The 25,493-nt window shown below is 45.1% G+C and overlaps 1 protein-coding gene across 3 annotated transcripts; it reads right to left on the reverse strand.

Annotated features, from left to right (window-relative positions):
* Nucleotides 1–569: 569 nt before the first annotated feature.
* Ppp1r3b (protein phosphatase 1 regulatory subunit 3B) lies at nucleotides 570–11,841 on the reverse strand. 3 transcript variants are annotated; one of them, XM_057753189.1, is made up of 2 exons: nucleotides 11,743–11,841; nucleotides 570–4,710 (listed from the first exon to the last, which is right to left on the reverse strand). In XM_057753189.1, exon 2 carries the CDS (start codon nucleotides 4,680–4,682, stop codon nucleotides 3,828–3,830), a length of 855 nt encoding a protein of 284 aa, XP_057609172.1. In that variant the 5' UTR covers nucleotides 4,683–4,710; nucleotides 11,743–11,841; the 3' UTR covers nucleotides 570–3,827. The 3 variants fall into 3 exon arrangements, with proteins under 3 accessions (XP_057609172.1, XP_057609173.1, XP_057609171.1); XM_057753190.1 differs by lacking the exon at nucleotides 11,743–11,841 and adding an exon at nucleotides 11,607–11,730; XM_057753188.1 differs by lacking the exon at nucleotides 11,743–11,841 and adding an exon at nucleotides 10,812–10,940.
* Nucleotides 11,842–25,493: the final 13,652 nt, after the last annotated feature.

A 25,493-nucleotide genomic window follows, 5' to 3' on the forward strand; every position in this document is an offset into this window, starting at 1 on the left:
CTCCTCCATTCTTTCTATAGAACTTCCTGAAAATCTCACTTAGGGTGCGGGTCTGCTATCAATGGGAGAGGGAGGCCTCGCCAGCAGACGGCTTATTTTTCTGGACACCGAGGCTGTGCGATCAAAGCAGTTCAAAGTTGTGACAGCCACAGGTAGTTTACCCACGATCGTCCAAACCACACATTTGTCCGCTCTTCCTTCAAGAGCTGTGAGAGAGGAGGAAGAACCATGACCCTGGGGGACTAGGATGGGTAGAGGACAACAGTCACCCCTGTTCCTTCTCCCATCTGTGGGTGGCGAAGGCTATCACCTGCCTTCACTGCCAGAGAGCCGGAAGCAATGAGCCTCTTCCCCTCTGCAAGCCTTTTTGCTTCCCCAAATCCACTGAATACAACCTAAACCTTTAAAAAAATAAAAAAAAAAGCAAGATGTGTACACAAAACAAAACAAAAAAACCTACTAACTGAAAATACGGCTCCCCTTCCTCAGATGCTAAAAATAGAAGGATAGTTTCAGGTGTTTTTTTTTTTTTTTCAGTATTTATTACATTTTTGTTTTTGAGACATATACAAACAATCCATTCTCTTCCACCACACACACAAAAACAGCCATTCTTGTGATTTTTTTTTTTATAAAGTGCATTTCCCCTCTACCATTGTGTACAAAAATATTTCTTAAAACCATGCAGGAGGTTTTGGACAAGGCACTTTTAGGCATAGGGTGAGGAGGACAAGCCATCCGCTGAATATTCACATTTAAGCAAAAGTGTCATATCATGTCATGGATAGTCTAGAAGTCCTCGTGGCCCGGGGGGGGGGGTCTCTGGGAACGAGCAGCAAAACTGTGGAAACACTCACAGCTTTGTGGGTTGAGCTGGGGTACCTTACAGCCTGCAGCAGGAGGAACTACTGCTCCTGACTTCCTGTCCTTCACTTCAGGACTGCTCCAGACTGTCTCATAGGGAAGATCTCACTATAGGGAAGATCCCATGATTTCTGGAACTTATCTCCAGTTTCTGCGATTGTGCCAGCAGACACTGGTGCGTGAAGACCTTCCTGGAACAAACAGCCAGCATGCAGCTCACATCTCAGGGATAAAACAACTTGAACCATTGATTCAAGTTGCTTCCGTTTCTGGAGAGCTATGAACTTCCGCTATTTCTTACTAGCTTTCCTATAAAGGGTTCACCCAGCACTCAAATGCTTCTTGTAAGAAGCACAGAAAACTTGGTTACCAGATGACCTTTCGTAGCCCAGGTTATTTACTGTAGCCATTCTGCAAAAGCATCCCAGAGGATTTGGGGAAATAAATATGAAACAGAAATAGAGTTGCCCTTCCCTTCCTGGATTATAGTGTCTGGGATGGACGCTGAGGTCAGGGTCCATTCATCGCCGTAACCAAGGGTTGCACGAAGGCAGATCTCCAGGCCAAGGCTGCCATGGGATCTTCAAGCAAGGGGCCTGTCACCCTCTGAGGCGTGTAGGTTTGTCTACAATGGTGAGCTAGGAGTAAAGCGTAGTCTCTCAAGGCAGCTCCCAGGGCTATCTCAGAGTCACGGGACGGACTGGGTTAGAAGGAGGAGAGTTGTACAGAGAGTCTTCAGAGTCTCAATGACTGACAGCAATGAGGAGGGAAGTGAAGGAGAGTCTTGGCAAGCAGGTGAAGACATGTCCTCTGGGTTGAGCGCTGGGGTGCGTATCCCAGGTGTGCTGGCTAGGGGCTTTCAATCAGTGCCCCTAGCAAGAAAGCTGGGACAAATCTGGGTAAAAGGGGGCGGGGGTTTATGTCTGCTTCAGAGGGGATAAATAATGTGCAATTACCATATCTCATGTTATGACACGGAACATCTGAACACCATTCCACACCACTGAACAGACTTCATTCTGTAGTTAATAGGGGCCCTTTTCTTCTGAAAATGATCTCTAGTCTGCTACTCTGTGAGTAACTGTGCAGCTGGCTGCCTTACTGCACCAGGAAAAGAAAACTTAGCCCAAGATGAACCGTATGACCCATAAGAGCTCAGTTTTGCTTGCATCCAATTAAACCTAGCAGCTCCAATCACCATAACTGGAACATTTAAAATACATCCATCTAGCCGAGATATGGCATGCTTACACAACGCACAACCCCACCCGACTTCAACCCGACTTACAAATGTGATTTCCCCATGGACATCAGCATGCAACCCCAGAGTGCTACCCATCTGGGAGGGCCACAAAGCACATGGTACAGACCAGTACCAGATATAGGGATAGAAAACCAGACAAAACAGCGCTTAAAAAGTTCAAACACTTTAAACTTCAAAAGTGAAAAAAAAATGATAAAAAAGAAGTCACACATGCTAAGATCAAAAACATTTGCTACCTGCCTGATGCTAACTTCCGAAGCCAGAGGACCCAGGGTCATGTTCAGCGCCTCCCCGCGCACCCCTGAGTCCACGATACCCAGTGCCTCTTTCCCTCTAGCCTCAGGGAAACTTTGCTTCAGCAAGAAAATTAAACAGACATTTTACCAATTTTCCAAAACAAAACAACGCCCCTAGAGTTCTACAAATATGCATGTAAAAATAGTTTTCCAACTTCCCTGTAATTTTAATTTGCCCAAGAGAAAATCACAGGTTGTGGGGGTCCATCCGATGGTAACAGTTCCAGGAGTCTCGAAATACCACTTGATAATACACTGCAGTCCAGTATGGTTCAGAAAAAAAATTCATCTCTGATCCCTCAGAGTTGACAAACGTTTAAAATAGCATAGAAAAACTTGGTGAGGTTTTTCTCCCCTCCCCTTTACAATACACACCATAAGTAAAGCTCCCAATCAAGATCCTTGGGGGCTTGTGAAGCGTTCCGAATGTAACTGTATACTGTGGACAAATCGAAGCATTTTCTGGAGGCTTCGAGGATATCCCAACCTTGCTGTTTGAAAGTCTCAGATGCAGCATTGAAGTGGACGCTCCAGGAGAGGAGAGCTATGATTCTCCCGTGACCAACGCAGCTCACGCACCAGCCTGGCAAAGAGCTAGTCATTGAGTCTTCCGTAATTTGGGGGTGAAACTGAGTGCTTAGAAAGCACCCCCAAAAGCCAAGGCAAAAAGCTAGAACTTAAGACTGTCCCACCTGGTCACAAAGGTGACTCCAAAAGGAGATCAGTGACTTTCTAGTAACTGGTGTGTGCCCCCCTATTGGAATATAAAGGAGGGGTCAGGAAGAGGGGAGAGGAAATGCCTATCCCAGCCACAAGCTACTTATTTGCTTTGATTATCTTGTCTGGATCACTGGCTGGGTTGTGGGGGAGAAGGAAGGAAACGTCGAGCAGGAGCTTGCACAGAATGGGGCTGCCTCTGTCCCTCTTCTGCAGTTGTGGGCTATCAGGCTAGTGTGTCACAGAGCCAAGATAAAGGCCACTCTGAGGATGTGTGGAATGAAGGCAACGTGAAGAAACCTAAGGGTGGGCAGGGCCCCCCGAGGTTAATGCTCAGGCTGGAGAAGGCTGGAGACTGGTGGCTTCTGGGAGACTGACTTTGCACATCCATTGGTGGAGGAGGCCAGCTTCCTCCACTCTTGCCCACTTGGCTCCTCTCCAGACCACCCTGGCACCATCCTGTGCCTTCCTTTGTGGCCAACCTGGACGCCACAGAGGACCAGCACACCTGCTCTCCTCTGAGCAAGGAACCAGCCGTGACGGAAACGTGCCGGAGTTGCTGGTTTACAAAAGAGGTGAACAGGATCCTGTCTTTTCAAAGACCCTGCCCAGTGGCAGTTCAGCTTCTCTCTTGTCTTGCGGTCTCTACCCCATCTGGATCAGAGTCAGACTGTCCAGGGCACTTGCTAGTAGTAGGGTCCCAACTTTTCATAGCCCAGGTAGCTAGGCCACTCTGGAAACAGGCCATAGGAACACCGGGGGCTTCCGAACTGGTCAAAGGATATTCCAAAATCTGGTCCATTATATGGCTCAATCACTCCCTGAGGGGATCGGAGTTCAGCCCGGATGATCCTGTAGTTTTTGCCTTTGTTGCTGTCCCAGTAGGCCTGGCCATTACACTCATAGCAGACGGCAAACTCCATCCTTTCGTAAGACTGAATTTTCTCAGGTAAGCTGATGTCAAAGGAGAACGTGTCCCTGTCTGAACCAGCATAAGTGTCCTTCACATACCGACAAGGGAAGTCTGTGAAGCTTTTCCAGGTGTCAAATGTCATTCTGATCTTCACAACCTTCTCGAATGCCAGGTTCTGGACCTTCACGGTGCCCGCAATGGCTTTCTCTTTCAGCACGCAGTTCTCCAGGCAGACATGGTTGGTCTGAAGCCGATTTCTGAAGTCTAAGTAGTCGGCGGAAGGCTGCGGAAAATCCAAGACAAAGCTCTCGCTCTCCGCTGTCGTCAGACTCACGATGTTGTCTAGGAGCTCGGTGATGTTAAATGGAATATCTAGTGGGTCATCGAATTCCGAGAACACTTTGACCATTGTCAGGGCCAGCCCCTGATTGTCAGCAAAGGACACCCGCTTCTTCACCTTCTTCTCCTGCACCGTGGGGGCCACCATGCCACTGCCTTCGTCCTTGCTGCCCAGCTGAATACAGGGTCTCAGGGGCTTGCTCAGCTTTGGGGAGATCTTGAAGGTAAAGCGTTCCCGGCGCAGAGAAGGGGCCATGCTGCTGTAGCTGTATTCTATGTCCACAGCCATCACGGGACTAGATGAGCGGGCTAGAAATCTGGCCAAAGGGAGATGAGAGAAAACAGTAGAGAGGTCAGAGAGGTGTTTAAACCGTCATCCTGGTGGAGACTGACAAACAATTGCCTTTTCAGCTGGAGTAGCACACACTCCCCTGTGGTCTCACAGGACACAGGTTTCAGGGAAGGTGGGGAGGGGGAGCAGGCAGATAGAAAAAGAAACTAAGATTAAAACCAACAAAGAGAAGAGCGCGGAACTCAATAGTTTCAAGGCTAATTCATGAGTTTTTCTGCTCGGATATCCTGGGCCCTCCTGAATGCTAATATACCACAGAAGGAATAAAAAAAGCATTAAGAAATATGCTTTTCTATTGTTTGCAGAATTACTCATTTATTTGACTGAAAGAATCCCCCCACCCCGTTATGTGGAGTATATGCCCCACAAGGAGTTGATCTGATGATTGTGTTTGGTAAACACTGAAGTCTACTTATTATTTGACAAATACAAATTGTTTCTGTTTCAAAGTTGAAGAAATGGCCCAGCAAGCAGAGGTGTTTGCCACCAGGCCTCACAGCGTCACTTCAGTCCCTGGGACCCACAGAGGATGGAGGGAATCATTCCCACGATTGTCCTTTGACTTTTACACACGTGACAGGCACACACTAAATAAATAAATGCAACAGAAACCGTATGCACACCTTGTGGAACGGCCGACACACTTAACACACATTTCCTCGTATTTGGGAGGTGAGGTGAATGTATTTAAAATCTACTCTAAGCAATTTTCAAATCTATTTGTAGCCACCATTCTATTACATATTCAAAGTCTTGCCTTTTTAGAGTCTACTTGACTATGTGCATTTGTCTTTCTATGATTGGCTTATTGCACTTAACACAGTGCCCTCTAGGCTCAATCTCCATGGTTCTACAATGATACCATTCCATTTTTTGTCTCTATGAACAGCACTCCACTGTGCATACCTAAGGCGTGTTCTTTGTCCGTTCACCCACTGAGACACATAGCTAGATTTCATATCTTGACATTGTGTGGTGTTACATGAATATGGGACTATGGATGTCACCTCAATGCACCGATTTCCTGCCCTTTGAATAACCACCCTGTAGCAGAATCACTGGGTCACATAGTCATTTAATTTTTAATATTTTTGAGAAAACACCACAGTATTTTTGTAGTAGTTGTATTAATTTACATTTCTACAACTTTTATCTTTTTGAAAGATATTCATTTTAACAGGTATGATCTCTTTATGGCTTTAATAGCAAATCCTGCCTTAATAATACATAAGAATATTTTAAGACAAATATTGACTTGGTGTTTACCATGCATCAGGTATTATGCTGTTATACACTGGGATTCAATGATGAGAATGGACTTAGATTTATTTTCACTGAACTTACGGGGAGGTTCAGGGAGGTTTTCATGGTCTGGTTATCTTTCTTTAGAAAAAGACTGAGTAGTTTATTTCTTTATACTTGGACATACAAGGAGGTATTTGCTTTGCAGACAGCTGACAGCAGTTGTCATAAGAATTAGAAGTAGTGGACGGTGGTGGTGTGGTGGCATGCGCCCTTAAGTTCCAGACGTGGAAGGCAGAGGCAGGTGGATCTCTGAGTTCAAAGACAACCTAGGCTACAGAGTTCCAGGATAGCCAGGGATACACAGAGAAACTCTATATCAAAAAATAAAAAGCAAATGCAATCACATTAAATATTAGCTTAGTTAAAACTTTGAAAGAAATGTAAAAGTGGCTCGCAGCCATGCAAACTATCCAGCCGTAAAAGTAATTTAAGAAAGTCAAAAGGAATTTGAATGTGGTGGTGTAAGCTTGTAACCTTGTACTAAGAAGGCTGACTGAGGGAGACTGCTGGTTCAATGATGGCCTGGGCTAAATAATGAAATTTTGTCTATAATTAATTAGCTAAATTAAAAAATACAGACATTTTATATTGGAAATGTTTGTTTTACCTGTTGGATTAGGAAAGAACTAGAAAAGACTTTTTTTTCGGGGGGGGTGGTCAAGACAGGGTTTCTCTGTGTAGCTTTGGAGCCTGTCCTGGAACACACTCTGTAGACCAGGTTGGCCTTGAACTCAGAGAGCCACCTGCCTCTACCTCCCGAGTGCTGGGATTAAAGGCATGGGCCACTGTGCCTAGCTAAAATTTTATCATGTATTGTTAATGTGAAAAGGAGACAAAACTGTACACAAATAGATAAGAGAGAAAATATTATGTATACAGAGATAGAGTATATACCCGTTGGTTGTTTCCCATGGTTTCAGCTCTCTGCAGTCCATTGTGTTTCAAAAATATTAAAATAAAAATTCCATAAGTAATTATTTAAATTGTGCACCATTCATTCTAAGCTATTGGAGACCATCCCATCTGGAGGAGACCTGCTTTTTCCAGGAAGTCAATTGTCTCCTAGTCGATTTATCCATGATACATTTACCACCCGCCCATTAGGGACTTAGAGCCATCTCGGGTATCAGACAGTTGCAGGATTACAATGTTGTTGTTCAAGGAACCTTTATTTTCCTTCATGAAGTAGAAAAGCAGCGATGTAAAAGAGGTCCTTGGGCATATAACACGGAAAGACAGATGACCCGTGGGACTGTCGAGCAGGGTTGTGGTTGCAGGGAGTGTAGAAAATGCAGACCCCCAGGGCTGCCTGGGAACCCTGTTACGCACCGCCTGTAGATAGCAGGGGCCATTTTATGGTTAAAAATGTCAGACTAGGTATGTGACATATTTCCTTAAAGTTGTTTCCTGCTTTGTGTTTCCTTATATCATCTCAAACAATACTGCGTCTATAATCAGAAGAAAAAAAAAGAGAGCTTTAAGAAGACATTCAAAACTACCCTGACACCTCACTAGAGCCGCACACCCTTTTACCGTCCTTACGATGGCAGGTTTAGGACAATGGTCTGAGCTGAGGAAGCGAGTAAGGAAACCCGGACTGAAATCTCAAATCTGAGACAACAGGTTCCAAACATCTGCCTTGTTCTGGCTGAAGTGAAGGAATCAGGTGGGTAAAGGTGTTATGGCAGGGAAGGGCCTTGTGCATAGGCTACCATGGCTGCCTGAAAAATGGCATCTTCTGACAAGCTGCTCATCTTTTGGCAAGTGCTGGAGGACGGTGCATTTGACTCAATAAACACTCTTCCTTTCAACTTCTGAAGCTGGCTAACCCAATGTAGTGAGAAAGAAAGAGTCGGTGCTGGCCTATGCTTTTGGTTCCAGTACTTGGGAGGCAGTGGCAGTCAGATCGCTGAGTTTGGAGCCAGCCTGGTCACAGAGCTAGTTTCAGGACAGACAGGGCTACAGAGAGAGAAAGAAAGGGGTGGGGGGGAGGGAGAAAGGGAGAGAGGGAGAGAGAGAGAACAAAGACATATCAGGTTCCCTCCGTACTTTTTATTTTTAATAATACATTGGTTTTGTGGTACAAGAAGCCTGGTTACCCTGTTTTGCCTCTGAATCTGGGCACTTTCCCAAGTGGCCACGGCTAAGGGCTTCTTGCACCCACAAACCAAGGCCTCACTACTTCCCATCTTGTGAAGGAAGTCCTCCAGGGAAAAGTTTCAGAGTGAATTTGCTGAGTCTGTTCTCACGTCCCTGCACAAGACTGTTCCTGGAAAGCGAAATTGTGACTGAACTGACTTTACAAATGATCAGAGAGCTGACTAACTTTATTTTACAAGACTTACTACTTAACAAATTGGGTATAATTTCTCCCTGGCCCACTACGAAAATTTGTTAGAGACAGTCCCTCTGGTTCAACTTTAGTGTAGGTATTTTTTTCTACCATTTAAATATGCATGAAAACTGAACACCAGGCACATAACAGCGCAGCTCCACATTCCAGTGCCTCCCCACAGCCCACCCTTGAGAAGCTGGGAGTGGGTGGGGTGGGGGAATCGGAGTTCCTTCTCTGCCAGGCACTTCCTCCTGGTCTGAGTCAGCAGCACAAGGCCAAGTGTCCCCTCTTCAGTTCCTGCAAACTCTAGGTGCAGCCTCAGCCACGCTTTCCTGAAAGCCTTTGAAGCAGCCTGTTGGAAAATGGCGCGAAATTGTCCTGCTACTGCGGAGGTGGACACTAAAGCACAGAAAGCGCTGAAGACTCCCCTCCCTGGTGACCCTGGAAGGACTCTCCAGGGTTCTAGTCCCGCGGGTTCAAGAGTGGAGCTGACGCTGTTGATGAGGTTGTACTCTTGGACCCCAGGATGTAAATGTGCCGTGGGACTCCTTTCAGTACCAAACTGTAAGAGCACAAAGAACTGAGGTTGGAGAGACATTTCTAACCAGAGCCAAGGCTAAGGAGAATATTCAAGAAGTATTTTCAAGTATAAAATGTGCTTTATTCTCAAGACTCTTCCATGAAAGGCGAACGTGAGGTTATAATGGGCCAGGAGTTACCACTGGGACTCCTGCCCTGTGAAATTGCATAAGCAGGCCTGGCTCAGAAACCCTTCTTTTTTTTTTTTTTTCTTTCTGGGTGTCGCTATCACTACAGCTTAAGGACATTTACCCTTGTGGCCCCTATCAAGGGTATGATGCGACGGTCGTCCTCACAGAACATTCCAGCTTTTATTAACCTGACTCTCATCCAAGAATCGGTGTACCAAAGTGCTTGTTTGAATTTAGTTTTCCTGACATTCTGCCCAGGATGTCACAGCAGACTGTGTCAGTGATAATGGACACTTAGAAGTACTCCCAGCAACTGAGACAGTTGGGCAGTAGTTAAGTCACCGAAGGCAGGCACCAGGACAGGTGCTTCAGGAAACACATCCACACCCACACAAGTTTGGAAGTACTTCAGCCATCTATCCCCATCCATCCACCCCCCCCACCCCACCCCCGCCCCGGCGCGCTGCTGCAGTCTTTTCCTCTACTGAGGAAACTAGCAGAAACAGAGAACATGGATGTTCATTTGAGCCGGTAGAGTGTGACATAGGATCTGGGATAGTAATTGCAGGACAGGATCCTGGGAGTAGGAGCTGTTTCCCAAGGACAGTCAAACATCAACGTCGGATGCCTCAGAGGTTGACCGCTGACGAGGGACTGGGCCATGTTTGGGACCCTTGTAGAAATACCTTCCCTGTTCTCTGGAAATAATGGGGTCTCTCAAGATACTGGGCAGCCTTAGAAGTCCAGCGATAGTTCTTTTTATTATCTTTGATGAGCCTGAACAGAAAATAACCCCATGACCTTCCTAGTTGCAGGCCTTTGAGCTACTGCATTTTGGATTGTGCCTTTCTTTCAGCACCCCTTCCTCTCCGACATGAAAACCAGACTAACAATAACCCACCAGCAACACTACATTACATAAATATCCGCAGCCAGGTTGTACATGGAGCCACCATCTACTCCTCCCCCCTCCAGCAATCCTCTGTTCTCTCTGCAAATGTTTAGCTGGTAATTTTACAGATAAAAAGTTGACATAGCCTCCCTTTTGTGCAAAGACCCTAATTATTACAGCCTTAATGTGTACGTCGCAATCCTTGGAGATGTTTGTGAACAGAACTGAGTAAGGAGGGTTCAGATAATTCGAGACAGTCCTCACCACCTCATAGTGTCCAAAGGTACTGCAGGGCGGTGGGCCTAAGAAAGCCCCTGCCCAGCCGAGCTTTAATAAACAATCTCCCTGGCCTTGAGGTTTCTCCTCTGAGATCCCTTCCAGCTCTGACCTCCTGGGTAGCTAACAGGGCTCTGATGGTTCTCTTTCCACTAACTTTCCCCTAAATGGCCCCCATCGACTTCTGTGGTCCTTCAGCTGTTTCCACTTTCTCCCTGGCTCCTGGACGTCTTTGCCGAATGAACCATTTCCTTTCCTGCCTAGGCTGAAGAAACCCTTTTTATCTCCTGGGCCCTCGTGCAGCGACAGGGCCCACTCACGTCGTCATTTTTTTTTAGCTTTTTCTTCTCTGTTTTGCTCTGGGCCTGCCATCCACTGTTCTGAAACTACGGTTCGGTTCACAGTCTTTTCTCTGGGTTTAAAAAGGTGTCTGCGAACAGGTCCCTGGGTTCAGGTCAGCGAGTCACTCTCCCACCAGTCACTCTCCGACGGTGATGTGCCTGCACCCCGCCCCCAAATCTCCCCGCGTCGCCTGGGTCTGCACCTACCTCTCCCGCGGCGCCGCAGCCCGGGCCCCTGCTCGCTGGCCTCATGGGAGAGCCTGAGAGAGGTGGCAGGGGTGACTGTTGCCCCTGAACTACGTGAGCTTCGGAGTGTCCTGGAGGTAGGGCCTGGGCTTAGTTCCCGGAGACGACCAAGGAGGAGGAGCCCAAGTTATCACCCCAGGGCGGGACCTGGAGACGGGACGGCCCAGGCTGGAGCAGCGCCTCGCGAGCACCCCCGCGCGTTCCCGGGTAGAGCTCACCCCTAGTCTGTCGCCCTAAAAGACCCAAGACTACCTTGTTCGTGTAGAGCAAAGGTTGACCTGAACCAAAGTAGGGACAAGTCCACTCAACTTGGAGTCAGGGCTTGGACACAGTTTTCTCATACCTATCTCGTAAAGGGAAACTGAGGCCCCGCCGACTTGTATTTGGACTCCAGATTCCGCTGCTAAAACCTGGAAATATTCTCCAAAAGTGTCAAGTCTCAGGTTGGGAATGTGCCATGTTGGGACTTGCCACATCTTTTGTTGCGGACAATATCCCTGGCCACGTTCCGCGGGGCTAACCCCGTCCGGGGATCTCGGGGGACCCCTCTAGACTCCATCCCAGCTCGGGTCCCCGAGATGTTTCACCACGTGGAAGCCACAAGCTACCCGAGCTCAGCTAGGGTGTCCTACCACCTGCGTGTCACTGTAAGTGGGACGACAAATGGCAGGGAACAGAGGGGTGCTCCCCCGCGCGCCCCTCACCACAGATTTCCTGGCCCTGCACCTTGAGCTCTAGGCTTGGGGAGGTACGTACCGAGTACAGCTCTTGAGTACCGAGGGCAGACCCTCCAGCCCACCCCACCATCTGCGCCGGGTGACAGTGACAGCGACAACGACGGCAAAAGTGGGGCAGGGATTCGGCTCGGTCCGTGCGACAGCCGCCCGCTCACCTGCTCCCTGGACTGCAGCACTCTGGACTCCGGCTCCCACAGGCGGAGGCACACTTAAACTTTCTAGCCACCTTTCCCTACGAAGGGTACCATCCTAGCCCTTCCCCCTCCTCAACCATGAATACCGGACGCAGCCAATGAACACTCCCAGGACTGACCAATAGCCACACTTGGGACACTCCGCCACGTGATCTGCAGCCGTGCGGTGAGTGACAGGGCTGGATTCCAGGATCTGGGAAGGGGACGGCGGGTCACAGTTTCACCTGGAGCCGGGGGACCCAAGCCAAGGGGAGGAAGCGATTTCCTACAGGGGAACGTCCAGCTGTAGAAACTGACTGAGGAGCGTGGACTGCGTGGAAAGTTTCCCCTCGCTACCAAAGTTCTAACCGGTCATGTCCCAGGTGTAGAAGGCACTGCTGTCCTTCCATTGGCCCCGCCTTCGCCTTAGAAGGACAATAGCCCCAGGGTTTACAGACGCCTGTGACCTTCCCAGCGTGCTGGGCGGCTTGAGTTCTTCTACCTTCCCTCTACAACCCATATCCGATTTTATTGGCAGCTTTTGCAATAGCGTCCCTAAGCACTCTCTGAATCTTGCTTTGTGGCCATCGCTCCAGCCTAAGCTCTCCAGTAGCTATGGTATTGGACAGAACACGGCTTGCAAACTTGCAGTTCTGCGTACGTGGTTGAGGATTAGTAAGGTGGACGTATTTAGAAGAATGCCTGGTTTTGGATTTGTTTTAGCAACGGTCTGCGGATTCATAGCCTCTGTATAGTTTCTGATGCCCTTGGGGCTCTGTGACTTTAAGGACACTTTGGGAGGTGACTTTAGGGACTGATGACTGACTCCTCCCCTGAGAAATCTACAGACCTGAGCTGCTGCTTGAGGAAGGCTCCTCATCGTTCTCTACCTTTAATGACTAGTATAATTCGGGAAGTTGCTAATTGATACCGGGTTGCCAACTTTAAAAAGTACTAAATCAACACATTAAAACAAACAAATCCTACCATTTTTAAAGGCATCCCCCCTTTCTGTTTTGAAACAGCTTTTATTATGTAGCTCAGACTGGTCTCCAACTTAACTCTGTAGTCAAGGCTAGCCAATAAACTCATGGTCCTTCTGGGATGATAGGCTTGTGGCACCATTATCAACTTTTGTTTCGTTTTTTTTTTTTTGTTTTTTTGTTTTTGTTTTTGTTTTTTGTTTTTTGTTTTGTTTTGTTTTGTTTTGTTTTTTTTGAGACAGGGTTTCTCTGTAGCTTTGGAGCCTGTCCTGGAACTAGCTCTTGTAGACCAGGCTGGTCTGGAACTCACAGAGATCCGCCTGCCTCTGCCTCCCGAGTGCTGGGATTAAAGGCGTGCGCCACCACCGCCCGGCACGTTTTGTTTTTTGTTCTCTAGTGTAGCCACGGCTGTCCTAGAACTCACTCTGTTGACCAGGCTGGCCTTGAACTCAGTGAAAGGAGAAGGGGGCGGGGCGCGGACGGGATAGACCTACACACAACCATCCCTAGGTTTGGAGGGAGAGCATTGCCAGAGGCAAAGACATCTGGGAGAGGCCAGAGTGAACGTGAGCCAGTCCACGTGAGGAGAGAGAAGGGGAGAGGAGCCACTGACCAAGAGACGGACCAGGAGGGCAAAGGGTAGACCCAAAGGGGCTGGTAAACAAAATGTCTGTATTATATAGGAAAGGGGAGCCGAGTCCCTGGGCTGGAGAAGTTTAGGGTAGGGGGCAGGGTATGCCAGCTATACCCTTAACAGGTAGGGACTGAGGGATGCTGGGGAAACCTAGTGACCAGGTCAGTATTGATATGTTAAATAGATACCTTAGGTTGGCATTTATCCTGGGTTTGAGACCTTACACTCAGAGACCTGCCTGCCTCAGCCTCTTGAGTTCTGGAATTAAAGGCATGTGCCGCCACTCCCAGATTCCATGACTTTTTAAAAGTATTCTAACCAAGAGAACCACAGGATGCAAGGTCATTATGTCCATTAACTCTATTGGGTGCATTTAGACGTATGGAAATTCATAGTTTAATATAGTTTGGGGGGTTCTACACTTAGGGGTATAGGAGCAGCTTTCAATATAGATGTGTATCCAAGACTAAAACATTCATAGGTTACAGTAGTCTGATACAAGACTAAGGCTGTAATGGGCAAATGTGATACAGGACCACCTGTGAATCTGCTATTGCCAACTCTAAATCCCTTTTCCTTAACTGGAAGTCAAAGGTGAGTTAAGCCAAGTGCTGGCTATGATTCCAAATGTAGCGAGCATGCTGACGGAGTGAGGAAAGCCCAGAAGTATTGCAAAATGCATGCCGGCAAAGGGTGATCGGACCCTAGCTGGGAAGGAGCCGGGACAAGCAAATATCATTTTGTAGCACCCGGATTGGGAAGCATCTTTCTTACACAGATCTAGGAAACCGTGGGTAATAATTTCCCCTGTGGTTCAGATGACTATTTAAAAATCAGGAGCGCGGGCTAAACTTAGTTGTGGGGCACCACAGGCTTGGTAGGTAAGAGTGTGGCGTCTGTGGGCTGGAAAAGAGCAGTCCTTTTCTACAGTTAGACTAGAGCTCACTGGGAGGCAGTACCTAGAGGACCTTTGGGCAGACAGCGGCCCAGGGCCTGAGAGCAGACCCAGTCCTTAGGCAGGATCATGCCCTTTCTTTCATTGTATAACAATGAAGAGAGGAAATGAACATGGAAAATTTCAACCCCTTACTCAAGGCATACTGAGTTCCTTCTTATAAAATCTGGCATTGAATCGGCCTGAATTTCGCTTATTAAAAGCCACCCCTCCCAGAAAAATAAACCAAAGGACGTAGCAGTGGCTAAGCATAGAACTGACTGTCTTCCGCAGCTTTTCCCCCAAGGCTGTCAGCTGAAGCACTGTCTTCTTGTCAATGCCCTGGGCAGCTGGCTGCTTCAGTTCTTATTCATCCAACAGAACACTGAGCAGCTGCCGTGCAAACCTTCTCTATGACATGCTTGCAAACTGAATTCAAGCACATGTCAAAAAGATCATTCGTCATGATCAAATTCACCCCATTCAAAGATTCGGGGATGATTAGACATTTGCAAATCAATAAATGCAATTCATTACCAAATGGACTCAAGGGCCAACATCCACTGACCATCTCAAGAGACAAAGAAAAGGCTTTTAACCAAGTCCAAACATACCTGATGCTAAAAGTCTTGTAGAAACTGGAAATAGAAGGGACCTGACAAAGGCTGCAGATGGTAGGCCTGTGGCCAACCAAATGGAGAAAAATTCAAATCGTTTTCACAGAAATCAGAAACGAGGCAGGCGTGTCTACTTTCCCCATTCCTATTCACTCCGTGCCTATTCAATGTAGCACTTATGATCTCAGCCAGAGCAGAACAACAGGAGAAGGAAATAACGATGCACACAAGAAAGGAAACAGTCTAACTATCCCCATAAAGGCTCCACCTGAAAACTCCTACAAAGGTAAACACAGCCAGCAAAGTAGTAGGGCACAAAATTAAAACATAAGAAAACCAGTAGCATTTCTCTATACCAAGAACCGACATGTTAAAAAAAAAAAAAAAAAAAAAAAAAAAAAAAAAAAAGAACCGACATGTTAGAAAAAAAAAATCAAGCAAATAATCCCACTCACAATTACATCAAAAGAAAAGAAATAAAAGCGCCTCATAATAAACCTACTTAAGGAAGCAAAGGCTTTACAATAAAAACCTTAAACTGCTGAAGAAAATACAAGATGAAAACCCCTCTCATACTCATGGATTGGAAGCATAAATATGGACATAGTTATCCAACCAAAAGTCTTCTATATATTCAGTGTAATTCCCATCAAAATGCCAATGTCATCTTTACAGAAACTGAAACAAACAAACAAAATCCTAAAATTCATTTGGAAGCACAGATTCCAGATAGCGAAAGCAACCTGAGGGGGGAAAGACAAATGCTTTTCTTCTCATTTGTAGATCTTAGATTTTATATAGAGCCATAAATCAAGTGTCTATACTTGGTGTGAAAGTGAAATTGAAGTTGTCTATGGAAACGAATAGGACTGCAAGAGATGGGAGGGGGAGGAAAAAGCGGAAGGGGTAAGAGGAGGATGTGCTCAAAGTACTCTAAATATTTACAGAAACATGGCCTTGAGAAACAATACTATGCACAGTGAATGTAGGCAAATTACAAATATTTTTAACACAATTGTATTCTCAAGAAGTGTGTAAGATAATAAATGGTGTTGCCCAGTAAATGCATGTATGGTGAGTCTCTGTGTCTGTGATGTTGTTTTACTTTTCCTGGGTAGATAGGAACAAATGTGGAGTTACTCCAAAGAGAGCACCAGTGACAGACAAAAGAAAAGATGCTCTCTTAGTTCAGTTTGGTGAACCAAGGAGTTTGTGGCTTACTCCCGGAAACACGGATGATGAAAACAGCTACACTCCACCCAACATGGGTCACGACCTCCTGGAAGGCATGTAGATAAAATCCCACCCTTGGCTAGCTGATGTGAGATTCCCCTCTGTATGCTGTGAATACCATTGGTTAATAAAGAAACTGCTTTGGGACTATAGCAGAGCTCTAGGGGAACAGAGCTAGGTGGGGAAAACTAAACTGAATGCTGGGAGAAAGGAGGCCGAGTCTGAGAGAAGCCATGGAGCCGCTGGAGATAGATGCTGTAAACTTTCCCCAGTAAGCCACTGGAGATGGGTTAAATTAAGATGTAAGAGCTAGCCAATAAGAAGCTAGAGCTAATGGGCCAAGCAGTGATTTAATTAAAATGGTTTCTGTGAGATTATTTCAGGGCTAAGCAGCCGGAAACTAACTAACGGCCTCCTTCCTACAGCTAGCCTTCCACTTCTTAAATGCTATAATATTCCCTCAAGACCATGTGCAGCTGGGAGGAGATAAGGGCACCATGAGAGAGTAATGGTTAGACTCTCCTCGACTCCCAGCCTCTTTCTACTAGGAAGTATCAATGGTCCCATTATCATTAGTGAAGACCTGGCTATCTCTGTATGTTCTGCTTATGCTGTGACTTAGGGTTATTCTGTGGATTGGCAGGGCAGTCTCTCTTGCAGGATGGAGCTGGAGATGGTGGTGCCATGACCAGAGGGAACAGCCATTCCCTAACATGAGAGACAAGAGGTGTCCTCGGGATATGTGTGTCAACAAGGGTGATGAAGAATAGCAAGCTGGAAGAAGACTTTTTCCTGAGCATTGGCCACTTAGCAGATTAAATTACGACTGAAGAACGCAAGGCAGGACTTGGGCAAAGATAAAGAATCCTAGAATCTGTTGTAGAATTGCCTTTCTGCCAGTTAAAATTAGGTCCTGTAGCTCTTACCTCTCATTGGAGATGCTTCTTATTCCAGTGAAGGGTGTTTGGTGCAGAGACTTACAACTAGTCAAAATGCACAGAAAAGGTATTTGCAATTCTCAGCTCAAACAGGACAACTATATCACCACCTCCCTTGGGGAACAGGACAATGTCAGAAGAGAGGACAGAAAGATGTAAGAGTCAAAAGTCAGGGAAGATGGCTGTAAAATAGTTTCCTCTTCTTCCTCTTCTCCTCCTCTTCCTCCTCCCACTCCATTCTCTTCCTCCTCCTCCTTCGATTTTAAAGGCAGGTTTTCTCTGTGTAACTCTGGCTGTTCTGGAACTCACCCTGTAGACCAGGCCAAGCTCAAACTGGTGAAATTGTGTCCTCTTGATAGGAAGGAGCTCTTGCACTCACAATCTCACCGCATTCGTAGTTCACCTCAAGGGTGAGGCCCCGCCCCCAGGAGACGGCTCTATACTGACCTGTGGGCAGCGCTTATTGGACTCAGTGGGTTATTAGAAAAAATGGAGGTTATGAAACTGGAAGGGGGACTAGGATATCTGAAAAAAAGTTTTGGGGAATGGAGATATGATCAAAATATGTTTCATCTATGTATGACATTTTCTAAGAATAAAGAAGTAAAATCAAAAAAATTAAAACAAGTCGTTTTCTGGTTTCCATGTAAAACCATCTTTTTATTCATGTGTTAGAATTGACTTTCTGCTCATTCACAAATTTTGAAGAGATAATGTTAGTGTTTTATGACTTGAATGTTTTTCCACTTTTTTTTTAAAAAAAAATAATCCCATCTAAGAGCTGGAAGAGAAACCTTTAAAAATATTCTAATATTATTCCTCTCCAAATGAAGGTTATTGAAGAAATTAATCTAAATCAGAATAAAGGGAATGTCATTCTGTTTGGTCAGAATGGAAAGTGAGAAAAGCTGTTTCCCAGTCCCCAAGTTGATTTATAGCTTGTCAGTGGTGTTGCCTGCACCTGTCAGAGCTGCAGGTGTGTTCTGGGTGCCCTGTGTTATCTGGGGGCCCTTTCCTCACTCACATTCCACTGACATGGACTTGCAAGGGCGTGCTTTACAGGGACAGAAGGATGAGGACAAATAGAGCAACCTACAAGCCGATGACTTGTTCAGACCTTGAGTAACAGACAGATCAAAGGTCTCAGAGGCAGTCTGACCATTTCCCTCACTGTTGAGGGCTTTTGAGTTCCTGGGGAAAGCTAGTCGGGAGTCCACTCTTTAGAAAGCTACAGGAATAGGCTAAAACCAGCTTAAAGGTAGCAAGTTGTCTTGTGTACACGAAGGCCTGGGTTTGAGCCCAGGTAAAATAAACCAATAAACATAGATAAAAATCGACTTGACTCACACCATGGGCCACTGCTTTGTAAAAGTAGATGATTTCTTTAGTTTGTATTATTTATTATTTTTGTGATTATAAACCTAACACAAGGTTATTGTAAACACCGTGGAAAGTACAGAGAAATATCAACCAAAAGCAGAATTGTCATCATTCAGTAATAACCACAAACATAATTCATGCAAAGATATACTTTCAAAGTATTCATTCATGACTCTCATTTTGACTGTATTACTATTGCAATTTTTCTGACAAATGTTTCTTTCTCTCTCTCTCTCTCTCTCTCTCTCTCTCTCTCTCTCTCTCTCTCTCTCTCTCTCTCTGAGGCAGGGTCTCACAATGTATTTCTGACGGACTTGGAACTCACTTTGTAGACCAGGCTGACCTTGAACTCAGAGATCTACTTTTCTCTGCCTCTCAAGTGCTGGCACCTTAACTCCTTTCTTCCTATGCCAGCTTATTCTATTTAAATTTTTGTAGTGTTGAGGATAGAACATGGCTTTGTGTATGCCAGGCAAGTGTTCCCTCACTGAGCTCTATTCCTACGCCCTTGATTACTCTTTTCTTGTGAGAAAACAAGTTTATTTTTCTTCTTTATGTTTTCTCTGCTGTAAATATTACATTTGATAGTGTTTTCATATTTGACAAGAATCGTCATATTTAAGTCTTTGCCCACATTCCTGTCGATTTTATACAGCCTGATTTCCAGAGACAAGACATTCTTCTGACTTGCTCCATACTGCCATTTTTTATTTTTTTATTTTTTAGAGCTGTTAGTATTGATTTTTTTCTTCATTCCGCCCTTGGGGGGAAAGTAAGTTAAATGATTGTAATAAGGTCTTGGTTTGTAGACTTTGGGCAAATTGCACTCATTTTGTAAAAAGGTGGTATGAGATTTTTTTAGGAATGAATTCTGTATTCTGTGCCGGATTGAAAATAGCCACACACCTCATCCTTTGCCTCAGCCTGGATGCTCGGAATCCACAGCCAGCTTGAGCTATGAATGGAGACTTTACAGCCCATATTATTGACTGAAATGGGAGTAAGTGGTGGCTGGCTAGAGAGAAGGTGGAGAGGATGGGAACTAAAGTTGGGACTTGCACTTTGCCAAGTTTACAAAGTGCTGGGCAGAGCCCAGTATGTATTCATACTCTCTGCTCATTCATCAAGTTCATGACTGGTGTGATCATAAATTATATTCAAACATGTAACTCAATGTACATACAAGACAGCATATAAAGAACTTCCAATCAGAATTTCCTGGCATGTGGCATGAATTTTTGTGAGAATTGTCTATCAAGATGCCTTTAAGATTGTAGCAGGCACATTGGCTATTGTCAGGTGGTGGTGTGTGTGTTTCTCATGCATGCCATCTGTATTCAAGTGACTGGCGTGTGGGCAAGCACTTCCTCCTGTGTTTAAGTGACTGTGCTTCAGCTGATGTGAGTCTTCCTGGACCTTGCTCTTAGCAATACACAGTAAGATGTACTCAGTTTAGGGAAGTAAAGACTCACTTGAGGGATGAGGGGAAAGAAATAAGTACTAATACACAGTGATTCCTAAGTGTGTTTTCTCTATTTCCTAAAAGGCTTTGTGACCTATTACCCCCTTTGTTCTGTGGCATAAGAGTCAGAGGTGCGTTGACTTCCTGGCTGTCATCATGATCAGGTGACAGCCCCTAGAGAATTCTGACTTAAAGGCTACATTTTTCCTGCTTGGATCTTGGTACAGGACAATTGTCTATATTCTGTCAATTATGTTTTAAAAATGCTGATTGGCCAGTATCCAGGCAGGAAGTATAAGCAGGACAACCAGACAGGAAGTAGAGGTGGGGCAAGGAGAACAGGAGTATTCTGGAAAGGAGGAAGCCTATTCCTCCCCAGTCCTGTCCAGATACCAAAGAAGGAAGATGCCCCGCTGAGAAAGGTACCGAGCCAGGTGGCTAACATATACAAGAATAATAGGTTAATATAAGTTATAAGAGTTAATAAGAAGCCTAAGCTAATGGGCCAATCAGTTTATAACTTATGTAGACCTCTGTAAACGGCTGTGGGACCTGGTGGGAAGACAGAAACCCCGACAACAGAATTTCATGTTAAGGATTTCTCCACAATGTACACAGGCTGTTCTAGAGCTGGAGATGGAATAGTTGAAACTAGGCTTGCACAATGTTGCGCCCCCCCACCTACCCACTGCCCACCGCGCACACGCAGAGGGCCGTCACCTAATGAGTTTATTTTCTCTACTGTATAGTAAAACTGAGGACAATAGTGCATTTGTTATAGGAGCCACTCAAGTTTCTTATAAAATTACGATTCACCAAAAACAACCCGGTAAGGATTAGCGTGAGTCTTCCTTGGTGAGCAGCCAGGACTATAAACTACGGAAAACCAAACTTCACTGACTTCGTTTCCATCTAAACCTTGGAGATTGCTACAACAGTATATTAAGCTTTAACAAAGGTACTTGGCTTCAATCCCACTTTCCTTCTGTTAACTCCTTGGTCAATTTCAAACGCATGGCCTTTTGTGTCCTGTTGATTTTCTCAGGCTCTGCTGCTCTCATGCAAGTCATTTGTTTTTTTCTAACCTGTCTTTGACTTTTTTCTTTTTCCTTCCTTCTCTTTCTCTCTTCTCTTCTCTTCTCTTCTCCCTCTCTCTTTCTCTCCTTCCTTCCTTCCTTCCTTCCTTCCTTCCTTCCTTCCTTCCTTCTTTCCTTCCTTTCTTTTCTTCCTACTCCTCTTCTTTGCACTGATCTTTGGTTTACAAAACAGAAATTACTCTCTCCTGAGATTAGTAAGTAAATAATTTTCTGTCACATTCTCCCTTATTAAGTCATTCAGGAAAACTTAGGCTCAACCTCTAGACACACTGATGAGGAGAAACCTATCATAAAAATATATGAGGAAGTTTTTAGTTTAACTTTTAATTCCCAGAATTAAAAAGAGGTGAAGACCCACAGAACTCCTCTAGTCTAAACAATAAGGTGTAGAGGTAAGGGCTTGGCCGGAGCACCTTGAATGGAGACTCTGCCGTGACTGTCTGTGGACTTCGGGAAAGTGATGTTAATATCTTTGGTGTCTGTTTCTTGTGCTGGCCTTGCAAGGATTATTCTGAGGATTTTTCAAGATTGGTTTGTTTATAACTGGTTCAAACTTTGCAAAAACCCAAATGGAACAGCATTCACATTTCTTTATTATTCTAAATACAGTAAATCCTAGAAGTGAACCTTCCATGTGACAAAGTGAACAAGACGCTGATAGCAATTGGCTTAGGCTCATGAAAACTAAGAAGAGGCCTTTGGTCTTAGGCTCTGGGGCCTCTGCTATGCTCATCCTCTGTGAGGTCCTTGCCATGTGCAGGGCAACTGCTCAAAATAGACTCTAGTGATGTCTACTTAGTATCATAATATAAATTGTCCATGGCCTCAGGTCCAAGCCCCTTCTAGGATGCTGTACTCGGGCACCTTCATTATCCATCACTTTCCTGAGAAAAGCTTAATCCGAACATCATAGACTTCCTGGACTTCACTTCTTTTTAGGATGGGCCTCTCTGAAAACCCACAGAAGCACCAGTCTTGATCTTTCATTCATGTGAAGTTCTGGATCCTTCCCTGGGAAGGTTCAGGGTCTTCAGACAAAGGCTGAGAGGGGAGCAAATTCTTCAGAGGCTCCTCAAACATGAAGGAGTTGTTAGCACCTCAAAGAGCCAAGATTTTAGGAAACAAAGAGCTACTTATCCCATCAGAATGAGGTGTGGAAATGCATGAGAACCAAGCACAAGTTTCTGTGCCAACACATCTGCGCGGCCATGCTCATGGTGACTATCCCAGGCCTCACTAGTTAACCAAACACTTTCAGTTGAGGATCAGGGAGCAGATGCACCTAAGACATAGCTTCTTTAAAAAGGAGAATGGTGATTTCTCAAGACTGGAAAGGAGTAGCCTTCTGAAGGAGGCTTGCTAGAAGAAACAAAAGAAAAGCTTTGAAATATCTTGATTACAAGTGACCTTTGTATATAGAGAAAGGGCTCAGATGAAAAATTAGGAGGGTATGTCAGAGATAAGAGAAGAGTGACAGGGGCTGGCGAGATGTCTCAGCAGTTAAGGGCCCTAGCTGTTCTTTCCAAGGACCCAAGTTTGATTCCCAGCACCCACATGGCTTCTAGCAATTCTGGAACTCCAGTTCCAGGAGATCTGACACCCTGTTCTGACTTCCATGGGCAATGCACACATGTAACGCACAGGCCTACATGCAGGAAAAACACCCATACCCATAAAATAAAAATAAATACACATTTAAATCAAAATTATGGGTGGCAAAAGTCGTGGCATCATGGCACATGCCTATAATCCCAGCACTCAAGAAGCTGAGGCAGGAAGACTGGGAGTACAATGCCAGCTTAGGCTACATACGTGAGGAGACCTGGTCTCAAAATTAGCTGACAAACACAACCTTCAACAACATGGCCAGAAATGCAATCGAAGAATCAAAACCCACTTTGGAGGTGGAAACATGGGGAACTGACAGTGTAGAATGTGGCATCGCTGATCCGGAGGGTACGTCTCGAGGAGTACAATAAAGAATGTGCTGTGAGAACTGGAAAGGGAGAGCGGTCATTGAGAAAACAGACGCCAATGGGTAAAGAGAATGGGAGTCACACAAGAGTTGTAGCATTGCTAAGAAACAGAAATAACTGATGATAATTTTAGAGAATCAGGTATGTCTCAGCTGCATAAAAGAGAGAATAGAAATTGACAGGTTACTATCTCTCAGGTATAATCACTGAAAGCGGTGGTTCTCAACCTGTGGGTCATGGCCCCTTGGGGATCAAACAACCCTTTCACATATATCAGATATTTATATATCAGATATCCTGCATATCAGATATTTACATGATGACTCATTACAGTTAGGAAGTAGCAATGAAAATAATTCTATAGTTGGGGGGATCAACATGACATGAGGAACTGGTTGCAGCATCAGGAAGGTTGAGGACCACTGGCTTAAAAAGACCCAAATCTAGACCCATACTAGTAACATTTGTGTTACAAACACATATACAGACACAAAGTGCTGTGAAGTACCCCCACCCCACACAAGTCATTGATAGAAGAGCAAACGGCAGACTGACTTCTGACCTGTGTAGGAGAGTCCCAAGCATCAGAATTTTATATTCAGCTGAATCGATTTTCTTGTTTACATGATCTTGCTTCCTGACATTCCCCAGTTTTCTTAGCACACCTCCCCTGTGTTATGAAATACAAAATTGAAAAAAAGTGATTATATCTTATCCACGTGGTGATTTACTCCCTCCATGAGGTTCTACAGTTGCATGCCCAAGCCTATCTTGAACCCCCTCATTTCTCTGCGTTGTGCACTTTGCCTTTTAACAATCCTCTAATCTGGCAGCGGGAAGGTTGTTTGCTGCTGAGAAGAGAGGCCTCCCTCCCTATGGCTCCTTTAACCTCATCTCTCCCACTCCTAGGGTGGTCCTCCTGTTTACCTTACCAAGGGGAATGTCTACTTTGTGGGAGCAGTGTTTGCTCAGGTGGAGAAACTCAAGACGCCAAGTCTTTGCGTCTTGACTTCAAACCATGTGCCAAGTCTGTAGTTTATAAAGTATATTGGAGAATCAGAGTGGTTAGTGTTTAAAAGGATTCTGTCTTTTTGTGTGTCATTCTCTACTTAACAGGAAGGAAACTGAGGCCAACAAAGATATCACTTGTCGTAGTCATAGATTTAGAGCGTCTGTCCTGCTCAATCTTTGGTTTTATTTTCCAGCATCTCTGTTACTCATGGTCAACCAGAAGAAGGGCAAATTTAGTACATTCACACATACACAGGTGTATATGTGTGTGTATTGTACACATATACATATATATGCTAATATATTTATATATAATGCGTATAAGTGTAAAAGTATATATGTACAGAGGACACATTTACATGTACTTTATCATAGTGTATCACTATAATTTTTTATTGTTGTTAATTTGTTACTGTACCTAATTTATAAATTAAACTTTATTATGGATATGCATTATAGGGAAAACACAGTAAGACTTGTTCTAGCTAGAGCTCTTTAGAGTGTGGCGTTCTGGGGTCTTAGGTAACAAAATATTCTCTTCTAAGCAAGAACTTGGCTGTGGATTCTTGACATTTCCCAGTAGAAACTGGTTCAAATTCAAGGGAATGAGCCCCTTCCCTCCATTTGGTGTCCTGTAGTGTTTCTGTATGATACCGAGTGCGTCAAGAACTCTTAAGTTTGGAAAAGAGAGAAGCCCCATTCTAACTACCTCCCCCAAACAAAAATAACCAAGACCTAAGAAGGCAATGGTGGCCAGCTCACTTCTGGAGGCCAACACCAACTTCACTTAGAGTAGAAACAAACACGGGCAATTCCTATCTGTTGTAGCTGTGGCCATGGGAGTGACTCGAGCTGACTCCATGCTTACTTGTGTTGGACTTCCATCAGAAGTGGCAAAGGCCGCTATAAGCAAACACTGTTCAATTCTCCATACGGGGTTTCGGTTAGCATGCACTTAGCTTTTTGCCTATTTCTGCAACCGTGTGTTTCCAGGAAGGAGGGAAGAAATGAACAATATAGCTACTTGGCCTCCGACCTTGGCCATCGCTAAGGCCACTTCTTCAAGAGGCACTGTGCTTTCTACCTACCACACAGAACACACACTCGGGAGCCTGAAGGGTAACCGTGCGCCCACTGTCCTTGGTGGGGGTGTCCATCTCCTCCTGTATTGTGTTCTCTTCCATAGAAAGGTGGGAAAAGACAGTGCACATTTACTTAATGCTAAGCTCAAGTCCCCAAGATGGTAGCCTCCTGCTTGAATTAGCCTTGTGTTGTGTGACACTCTCCTGATTAGAAATTGGTCCCATCATTGTCCAACTGGTACCGCTGAGGAACAAACAAACCCAGAGCTCTAATATCGGCCGCCCGTTTCTGATTTTGTTCTCCTCGGTTCAGTGAGAACTATGCTCTACTCTGAACTAAACACATCACACATCTCTATTTATGTATATCCTAAAAGATGAGTATT

Source organism: Chionomys nivalis, chromosome 20, assembly GCF_950005125.1.
Source record: "Chionomys nivalis chromosome 20, mChiNiv1.1, whole genome shotgun sequence".
NCBI lineage: Eukaryota > Metazoa > Chordata > Mammalia > Rodentia > Cricetidae > Chionomys > Chionomys nivalis.